The sequence below is a fragment of the Myxine glutinosa genome, chromosome 1, assembly GCF_964187855.1.
Source record: "Myxine glutinosa chromosome 1, kmMyxGlut1.1, whole genome shotgun sequence".
Taxonomy (NCBI): domain Eukaryota; kingdom Metazoa; phylum Chordata; class Myxini; order Myxiniformes; family Myxinidae; genus Myxine; species Myxine glutinosa.
The window spans coordinates 366508078-366518926 of NC_136261.1; the positions used below are offsets into that span (position 1 = coordinate 366508078).

The window sequence follows — 10849 nt, forward strand, 5'->3', positions numbered from 1 at the left end:
TATCACTACTTCAAATACCTAAAATTAGAATCAGGTGCACCAGCTCAGGTGCAAATGATTAGAACATTGTCAGAGAGGATATTGGAGGAACCTGTCTTATTTTAACCTCAGAAATTTAGTTTGGTTTGCTCTTTGTTGTTGAAGTGTGCGGCGTCACCATGCCTAGATCAAAAGAGCTCTCTGAGGCCTTCAGGAAGAAGGTTATAGATGCCTACGAGTCTGGGAATGGATTTAAAAAGATCTCCAAACAATTTGAAATCAATCATTTGACTGTCCAGAAGATCATCTACGAGTGGAGAAGATTCCAAACAACTGCCAACTTGTTCAGGCAGGCCGCCCCAGCAATTTCAGCCCGAGAGCAGACCACAAGATGCTGAAAGAAGTCTCTAAGAACCCCAGAATGTCATCACAGGACCTACAGGTAGCTCTTGCCACTCTTGATGTCAAAGTGTCGAGTCTACCATTAGAAAGAGGCTGCACAAATTTGATCTACATGGGAGGTGTGCCAGGAGGAAACCTTTGCTGTCCAGAAAGAACATCAGGGCAAGACTAAAGTTTGCCAATGAACACCGAGGCAAAGACCAGCACTTCTGGAACAATGTGCTCTGGACAGATGAGTCAAAGGTAGAGCTATTTGGCCACAGTACCAGAAGACATGTTTGGCGAAAACCAAAGACAGCATTTGACCACAAGAACCTGATACCAACTGTAAAGCATGGTGGTGGAAATATTATGGTTTGGGGCAGCTTTGCTGCATCAGGGCATGGGCAGCTCACAATCATAGAATCCACGATTAATTCTTCATTGCACCAGAGGGTGCTTGAGGATAATGTGAGGCCATCTGTCGGATAGTTGAAGCTCAACCGAAGGTGGACCTTGCAACATGACAATGACCCTAAACATACCAGTAAATCCACCAAGGAATGGCTGAAGAGAAAGAAATGGAGGGTTCTGGAATGGCCAAGTCAAAGCCCGGATCTAAATCCCATCGAGATGTTGTGGGGGGATTTGAAACGAGCTGTGCATGCAAGAAACCCCTCAAACATCACAGCTGAAAGAATTCTGCATGGAGGAGTGGGCAAAAATTTCTCCCAGTCGATGTCAGAGACTGGTAGACAGTAATAAGAAATGCCTACTTGAGGTTGTTTCTGCCAAAGGGGGCAATACCACCTATTAGAGCCAAGGGTGTACTTACTTTTTCCACGTGGGAAATTTGCATTTATGTTTATTAAAATTATACAATGGACTACAAAATGTAAATGTTTCATGATATTTGTTATATTATATCAACTTTATCTATCGATATTGTTGAAACTAGGGCATGCCCGTACTATATCTATATCTAAAATTATATCCCCCCCCTCTATTTACATGAAATGGTTTGGTCCAAAGCGAACGGCTTGCGAGTGGTGACAATCCCCCCCCTCTATTTACATGCAATGGTTTGGTCCAAAGCGAACGGCTTGCGAGTGGTGACAATCCCCCCCCTCTATTTACATGCAATGGTTTGGTCCAAAGCGAACGGCTTCCGGAGTTTGGTAAAGAAATCGCCATCGCGTGCACAAACGCGCAGGAAAGCGAATGAATCGCAAATTCGTTTTTATTAGTTGTAAAACATAGTTTAACGCCAACATAGTTTGCAAACGTGAAATAAATGAATACGCTCTCAAATGTGCCATCCGAGGCAGAGTGTGCCCGCCACGTTCGGCACACGCGATCGTTCGCTGCTCTCTGATTGGTTGAATCGTTTTTTGGACATAGCTCGGTAAGTAATTGTCCGATTAATATGAAACCTTGAAAAGGCACATCCTCGGGTCCCCAGCAATATACCTGGCAAGTTAAAAGTATATCGGACCCGTGGTTGTCGAGAAACAGCGGTCACAGACAAACAAACGTACAGACAGACAGACAGAGATTACTGGAATTATAGATAGATGAAGATCAAATAGCTGTATGTTGAAACATGTTGAAAAAGTCAAAACTTTACATGGGGTGTACTTACTTTTTCACGTGACTGTATATATTGGCCAGGAGAGGTCGGGAACGCTGAGGGGGGGGGGGAAGGGCAAGGTGCAGTCAGGGACTCTGGGGGGAGTCGAGCATTGCCGGGGATTGGTGGGGGTGTGGACACAGTGGGAGGTGAGGGGCGCGGACGTGGTGGGAGGCAATGGGCGCGGACGCAATGGGCGCGGTGGGAGGCGAAGGGCACGGACGCGGTGGGAGGCGAAGGGCACGGACGCGGTGGGAGGCGATGGGCGCGGTGGGAGGCGATGGGCACGGTGGGAGGTGCGGTGGTGCGGTGGGAGGTGAAGGGCACGGACGCGGTGGGAGGCGATGGGTACGGTGGGAGGCGAGGGGCGCGGACGTGGTGGGAGGCAAGAGGCTATCTATATATTGGCGAGGAGTGGTCGGGAACGCTGAGTTGTGGTTGACGGGGAAGGAAGGGAAGGGCAAGATGCAGTCAGGGACTCTGGGGTAGGCAAGCATTGTTGGGGATTGGAGGGGCAGTCGACGATACTGGGGGAGCAGGGAGGGCAGATTTATGCGGTGGAAGGACACATTATTTGGGGATGCAGAGCAGAGGTGGAGTGGGGCTGCCAAGAGGTGGTTTAATGAGGGAGCCTTTTCCATGTGAAGGTTTATGATTTTGTTTTGTACAATGAATTAATGGTGCAGTGTACTTTATGATGCCACATAAGTGAAAAGGTAGTCGGAATGTACATGAATGTACTATCACGTGTATTCCTGATGTTTTACAGTCTGACCTAGATTGTTTTTTTTTTTTGTAAGGACCATGGCAGTATGGTTTTTATTTGCTCACTGGACTCTGTAAGCACAATTAAATTTATCCTTGACTGTGCAAATTAAATACAGTATGCATTTTTATTTTAATGAAATGAAACATTAAATGATTTAGAAATTTTGAGTTAACCCTTTGTTTTTCTTGCTTGTCAGGGTTACACGGATCTCGGAAAAGAAAGGTATGTGTCCATCACATATCTGGCACATAATGATGTTTTCACTCCTTTTACAATAATTATATATTTTAATTATTTCTCTCATATAATTGTTTTCTCCTTTCCCATTCACAAATTATGTCCCACCAAATCCTTTTGGTGTCACATATTGTGAGAGCACCTGACAGTGAGGTCAACATTGGGCCTCGGAATAAGTAAATGTCGATCAAGTGCATCCCTCCTTTTTGTCCATTTCCATGTTAACATTTCCCCAACGATGCAAAAATACATTCTTTCAATGTTTTATTTGCACCACACTTTTGTGGGAAACTTGTATTTGAGAAGTAAAAAGCTTTCATTTACAAATGTTTTCTCATTCAATCACTTCCTGCCCTTCCTTAAATTGTGGTTTTCCTTTTCTTGCCCAGACTCAAATTGGTGTCACAACATCAAACAATGAAGATTTCACTCATCTCAGTGCTGGACACCTATCAGGAGGAGAAGAATCTGGACTGGCTTATCAAACTCAACAGCAACACTCTGAAGGAAATACAAAGTGAGTGATGCAAACAGAAAATCTATACTATGTGAGCCGTGTGTGTCGCCATTTTACTTAGATGATTGAACGGATCTTCGTCAAACTTTGAGGTTCATCAGAGAGCATCGGGTGCCTAAGCTCTTTTGTGAACCGCTCTATAAATCGCTCTATCGTGCCTAGGCCTTTGTAGCTATGTGAAAGGTAATATTAAATGATCCCCGACCCCATTATTTAGAGAGCGTAGGGAAGTGTTCATCCCCCACAAAAAATAGAAAAATAAAATTAGATTTCTTCAAAAGGACAACAGCTTTAGAACAGCACCGGGCGACGCCGGGTACCCGGGCTACTATTTAATAAGGGAAGAGAATCTGGCTGGCAAGATGGCCTTGATGTACGCACACTCGCCTCTAAGCTGTCTATCCTGGGTTTGAATATCGGCGCAGCTATAAACGGTCATCCTGGTGTTTCACAGGCAGGGCGATTCATCAATGTGTGTGGATGGATGTTAAACCGGACGTCCCGTTTGTTGGAATTAGTTGGTGGACGTTATTTAAAGATCCAATGGTGACGTTCACAAAGAGTGGGTGAGCTATTGCTGGCATCCTGAGCAAATTCCCAATATATAAGACGTTAAATGTGTGTGGGGAGAGTGAAGGGTTGCTGTTTGCAGCCGGGGGAGGAGTGGGGGAGACTGGTAAGTGTGAAAGGGGGTACGTTTTCAGTGTAAGTGTTTGGCGTTTAATATTTGTTGCACTTATGGCCCCTCCCCACAAATGCTAATTACACCATTTGGCATGAAGTTTCAAACACCTGAGATTTCAAACACCTGAGAAAGGTTTCAAACAACTTTCAAACACCTGTGAATGGTCAAGGAATTACTCCATGAATGGTCGTGCTATTGGTTCAATTTGCGACAAACCGACAGCGAGTGGGTCTTTGAGTCCGACTCCTGCAAACGCTAAAGGTGCCGGTCGTTATTGGCCTACTATCATCCGATTATCCAATTTCGCCCTCTCCAGGGAAGTGCTCAATGGACTGAAACTGTTTTACAAGCATGGCACATTGCACAACAAAGCAGACACGTGATCTTGAGAGAGGAATACGTTATTTTAACTGGACGACATAAACGGGACAGATTTAGGGACAAACAGACAGACAGAGAAATAAGTAAACGGTTTAGTTAGGGCCGTAATAGTCGTGGGCCATCATAGTGGCGTGTTCAGTTAACGATTATATTATATATCTTTGTTCAGGATGAACGAGCGAGGTGAGATTATGCGCTCTACCGAGTGCCGTTCTTGTTTTTATTGGGTTTTTCAATTATTGAATATCTCGCACTTTAAAGGTCATCCACTTTAACCCTATATGGGCTGGGGGGGTGGGGGGGGGGGCAAGATGGCCCCCCTCGTCGATTTTCACAATAACTTCCAAACTGCTGCTGATCAGAAAATTTCCTTTCATGACTTTTTTTTCTCTGGAGTCTCGTGCAAGTTTTGATACCAAATTTTTGGGCCAATATGGCCCCCAGCCAAATTAAACACTACCAAAATGCTTGTTTTCTACTTGTTTTTGTGTTTTCTTTTTTCTTTGTGTTTGCTGTTTGTTTGTTGTTTTTGCCTCCTGCTTGTTTGTTGTGCTTTGTTTGTTTTGTTTTCCATTGTTTTATCTGCTGGTTTTCTGTTGTTTTTTTGGGGGTTTTTTTCTGTTTGTTTTGTTTTCCATTTGTTTTGAGTTGTGTTTGTTTTGTTTTCTTTTGTTTTTTTCTGCTTGTTTTATGGGGTTTTTGTGTTTTCTGTTTGTTTTATCTGCTGGTTTTTTGTTTTCTGTTTGTTTTGTTTTCCATTTGTTTTGTTTTGTTTGTTTTGTTTTCTTTTGTTTTTTCCCTGCTTGTTTCATGGGGTTTTTGTGTTTTCTTTGTTTTCTGTTTTTTTGTTTGTTTTTTGTTTTGTGTTTTCTGTTGTTTTTTCTGCTTGTTTATGGGTTTTTGTGTTTTTTGTTTGTTTTGTGTTTTCTGTTTTTCTGCCTTTTTTTGTGTTTTCTGGGTTTTCTTGTTTTGCGTTTTTGTGTGCATTTTCTGTTTTTTTGTTTTGTTTTTTTTCCCCCATTTTGTTTGTGTTTTCTGTTTTTTTGGTTTTCTTTAATTTTCTATTCATTTCCATACCATTGAGCCCTAAATTTGCTCTGCCGTACATGCACAAGGTCAATGTCCCAATAGCCATGGGCCCATTCCTACCAGGCTGATTGATGTGTGTTGTCCTGCCCGCCCCTTCATTGCCCTAAGGCCGAAGCATAGGTATGTAGCGAAGTTTACTTGGAAGTGCTTCTTTTGTGGAATCCGATCAAGTTGTGAAAAAAATGAATAGTCATTGACCATCCCACTATAAAATACAATTGATTAGTGTTTAAACCAAGTAAGAAAATAAAAAGAGAGAAAATAAAGAAAATAAAAAGATACAAATAAAAGTTGTAAGTGTAGTTTAAAATATGTGCAAGTCCAATGAAGGGTCACAGACGGGAAGAGGAAGATTGTTCCGCAGCTTTGGGGTGGAAACAGATGGAGCTTGATTGCCAGAGCGAGTGCGAATGCAGGTTCTACTCAGTCCAGGTGACATTTTTAGGTGTACTGTGGATGATGAACAGAGTTTGTTGGAAAATGTAAAGACTTTCTGTATGAGGATCTCTGTAATGTTTGAAGGTGCAAGCCAGTTTAGAGCCTTGGAAGAGAGAAGCAAGATGTTGAACTGGACATGTCATAAGGTAGGGAGCTATTAACCCCTTCACAAGATTTTACCTCTCAATGTTGCAATGCTCTATCGCCAGAGCTGAGATTGAGATGAAAATATATTTCCATTTCACAGGTAATTACAATACGGGTGTTTCTGTAAATTTGTCCAACAAAGTTTGCGACACCGTCTTGTTGTGTTCGCAGATGGAGAGAGAGCCTGAATCTGGACTCTTACTCTGCACATCTATGGATCATGATCTCCCAAGATCTCAGGACAGCGACTCGAACTGGGACCAAACATCCACACCTGGAACACCTTGTTCGGTTTAATATTTATCCACACGTTTTTTGTCCCCCGTCGCACCGCGGAGCGAAAGGGGGACTATGGTTTTCCCCTCCGTCCGTGTGTCTGTCCGTCCGTCCGTCCGTGCGTGTGGGCGTGCGTGCGTAAGCGAAGGACTGCATTCGAATTTGGTGTGTGGGTGCAACCCACGTCAAAATCCAAGATGGCCGCCGCCATGTATGTCTGATGCCATGTCTGCCTGAACCTTGTGAGCGGAATATCTTGAAAAATAAGCGAAGTACCAACTTCTAATCTGGTGTGTGGGTGTATCTAGGCATAAGGAAGAAAGCTATTGAAAATTGGGTCGCCACGTCAAAATCCAAGATGGCCGCCTCCATGTATGTCTGAACCTTGTGAGCGAAATATCATATCATAGCATGTTTTCTGTGTCTTCCACTTTGTCAACTCACATCATTTCCCCGACGGGGGACATATGCGTAGCGCTTGTTCTGAGAGTTTCTCCTTGGTCCGTCACTTCTGGGAGGTCCATGCGAGTTTCAGTTGTTGGTGCAGAATTGGAGTCGCTTTCAACTCGATGGGGAGGAAAGGGGCATGGACAAGGTGTGGGTTGGGAGAGAATCACGAATCTTGGTGTTTAGAGAAATATAATAACGAATACTCAGCATTGCACAACAATCAAGAGACCTGCCTCTCTGTGCTGGGGGATCTTGAACGGTTTGGGTTCTTGTTGGATTGTGAGGTGGGAGAGTTGAGGTATTTCTTTGAGGTTGAGGGACTCACGGGTTCTGAACGTGTTCAGATGGAACTTCACAGACCCCAGTAAACCCACTTTTCGGGTTTATAACTCTGTTGGTGATTGTTTGTTTTTGCTTGTTGTGATAATTTTGTTCATTCCGTTCAGTTCATGATGAAATGTTAATTCACGAGATGTACAAAGTGAAGCTTATTTGGTTCAAATCAATGCCATAATGTACTCGTGCATGGTGATGTGATTATTGATTGATGCTTGCATTATAATAAAGTTTATAAATTAATCAAGTTTTGTTTATCTTGTATATATAACGACGGGTTTCATGAAAATAAATAATTTAACTGTAATTGATGGTTCAGTAAGTTTAATATACAGATGAGAGTTTGTGTTGCTCTGAGAACTCGTTGAAAGATTGAGATACAATCATCCAACAAACGTTAACATTTTATAATTAACTAGCACTACATCCAGCCCCTTTGTGGGTCGAATTTCTCATCACTTGCTGTAAAAAGGTATAGTCTGTTTTTGCAAGAAGACTATAGACGTGTGCATGGTGTGCGCTTAAAAGGTTGTAGATGGTCTAAAGGTCTAAACTCTAAAGGGTACGTTCCAATAGTAGTTAGTGTCTCAGGGGTTAAAAGGGTATAATCTCTCAAGCATGTAAAAAGGGTCTAAAAAGGTCAAAGTGGTCTAAAACTCCAAATGGTCAAGGGTCCAAGCTTTTCATCTGTCTAAAGAGTGTGAGGGGTCTAAATTGTTTAAAAATATAATAGGTCTAACTCCAAAGGGACTTAAGGGATGTGGAGGTTCTAGGGGGTCTAAAGGGTATAAAAGGTCTAAAGGGGAAAGGGATCTAAAGGTGTGTGAAGTGTCAAAAGGGTCTTAAAAGGTAAATGGGGTAAAGGGTCTAGACTCTAGAGTCTAGACTCTAAAGAGTCTTTGGGGTCTAAATGGTCTTATGGATCTTCAGGGTCTGTGGGGGTCTTAAAGGATATTTAACATCTTAAAGGGTCTTAGTTTGAGGTCTTCAGGGATCTTAATGGGCCTTTGGGGTCTTCAGGTGTTTTAAAGGGTATTTCCGGTCTTAGTGGTCTTAAGGGTCTAAAGTAGTCTTAAAGGTCTTGGGGGTCTTAAAGGTCTTGAGGAGTCTTCAGGGTTTAAAAGGGCCTTTCAGGTCTTTTGGGGTCTAAATGGTTTTAAAGAGTCTTAGGGTTCTTAAAGGGTATTGAGGGTCTAAAGGGTCTTGGGGGGTCTATAAGGGTCTTTGGGTGTCTTTAGGATTTTTGAGGGTATTAACGGGTCTTCAAAAGTCTAAGTGGTCTCAGCAGTCTGAAGGGTGGAAAGGTTTATTTGGATATAGAGATTTGAAGCGTTGCTTATTTTCCCCTTTGTTACATCAGTCCTTCATTGGTATGGCGTATACTTCAGGGGGTGGTTCTTCCGGTGTCTTTCCAGGGCTGATTTGAACTGGTTCACTGTTCTGACTTGAACGGCTTCTCTGGGTAGTCTGTTCCAGTTGTTAATGGTTCTCATTGAGAAAGCATTTTGTCTTGTATTGATTCTGCACTGCTGTTTCCTCATTTTCTAAATATGTCTTCTAGTTCGTGAGCCTTTATCTCTCTGGAAAAACATCTCGGCCTCAATGTGAACTATTTCTGATATGATTCTAAAGATCTGGAGTTCAGCCTTCTTCCTTCTGTAAGCAAGTGTGGGGAGTTTCAGGAATTTCAGTCTCTCAGGATATTCCAGATGATGGAGATGGCATAGTAACCTTGTGACTGCTGGACCTTTTCAAGAACATTTTTGTCTTTCTTGAACTTGACCATACAGCGCGGGATGGAAGAGACACGAAGCGTTTAACTTCACGAACACACGGGTTTATTCCAAAACCCAACCAGTAGCGAAACAATGAAAATTGTACCGATAATTATTTACAGCAAATAAAGCATGGAATGAGAACAAAAGAAAAAGAAAATAAGGCTGAGGTAAATAAATTATACGGTGAGGATCCTCTACACAGACACAAAACACACACACACCAGGAAAAGCAAGAAAATAATAATTCCCGCTCCGGCACTTAGCTGTCCCCAAAATGTATCGGCAGTTGTCAAAATCCGGAGCCACCCGCGTGGGAAGCTCGGAAAATGGCAGCAGCGCCATGCATCAAAGGCGCCACGGGCGTCAGGCGAGTCACGAAGATGGCCCTCTTTGTTTCCTTCACTGTTGGGGAAGGACAGCATGGCCTCCAGCCCACCAAAGAGCCCAGCAGCGGAAGCTCCCTCACAATGCCTGCAGAAAAACGCTCCTTTCCAACACGCACAAAATTGCCAAGATCCTTCCTCGGCAAGAACCAATCACCTTCTTTGCCCCCCGAAGAACCAATTGCCTTGCTTCTTGCTGCTGCTTGCGTTCTCGCTCACCGGACCAATTGCGAAGCTTCTCTTTTGGTCAGAACAAATTGCGAAGCTGCTTGTTTGAGCTCGCCTCACGCTCCACCCACGTCACCCGGACTCGTCACTCATGGGGGTGTGGCCCACCGGTCTTGTTCCCCTGCCCATCGGACCATGGTAGCTCCGCTTCTCCTGGGTGGGTCATTGCCGTATGTGTCCATGGAGTGTGAATACTAGCCAGCTGCTGTCATACTTGGCCGGCTGATGCCAAAAATGTTAGGAATGGCCACAGAGGGTATCACAAGCGGGAAATTAAACTTAATCCCCACTACTAATTAACATGTCATCAATCATCATCCATCATATGATGAACATTTAAACACAACCTTAAGCTACATTTTCCCTACTTAGTGCATCAAAATGCTCCTACACGTTACACGGTCCATACTATTTCTGATGCAATCCTACCTTTCCTACAGTATTCTTTTACCTACCCTCATAAACGTAGCAATACTTTACTTAGTTCGTGAGAGTAAATCGTTTTTCCAAGGCAAGGCTTTTTGAGTTGGCTGCATCAAAATGGCAACTAAAACCCCTGTGAGGTGAAGTTGGGCTGTCCAAGGAAGTACCTTTAATGAAGATAAGCCATTAATTATCTTCAAAAGGGGTGTTTTAAATGTGTTCAAACATCCAGTTTTCAGTCATGCACTCCTTTGGAGTGCCCTCAGTATTCATGCAAAGTTTCGGGACATTTAGTTTTATGGTTTTGGAGTTGTGGAGGAGACACACACACATTTATTATTATAGATAAGTAGATACGAGCAGAGTACCCACCCCCTAGGTGCGTCGAGTTTGTGCATTATGTGCTGAAAAAAGGTATCGTCTTTGTTTTGCAAGAAGACTATAGATGCTTGCCTGGTGTGCGCTTAAAAGGTTCTAGATGGTCTAAAGGTCTAACTAAAAGGTACATTCCAATAGTAGTTCGTGTATAAGGGGTCAATAGGGTCTAATCTCTAGATCTGACTCAACATGGTGAAAATAGATCCTTTTCACTACAATAATTATCGAAGCCTACTAGATGGAGGAAGGTAAATTGTTTTTGAAAATTTATGTTTGCAATAAACTGATGAAAGTAACGTGTCAGCACTGTGCCCATCATTAGCACGGCCCATCTCTGTGCTGTA

The 10849-nt window shown here is 43.2% G+C and overlaps 1 protein-coding gene across 1 annotated transcript in view; it reads left to right on the forward strand.

The window, feature by feature from the left end:
- Positions 1 to 7558, forward strand: part of LOC137413402 (tigger transposable element-derived protein 1) — a 94782-nt gene extending 87224 nt beyond the window's left edge. The window contains exons 7-10 of the mRNA XM_078782953.1: positions 2956 to 2981; positions 3386 to 3513; positions 6191 to 6252; positions 6425 to 7558. Coding sequence (XP_078639079.1) covers positions 2956 to 2981; positions 3386 to 3513; positions 6191 to 6252; positions 6425 to 6550 — 342 coding nt within the window. The 3' untranslated portion in view covers positions 6551 to 7558. The remainder of the gene's footprint in view (positions 1 to 2955; positions 2982 to 3385; positions 3514 to 6190; positions 6253 to 6424) is intronic.
- The last annotated feature ends 3291 nt before the right edge of the window (positions 7559 to 10849 follow it).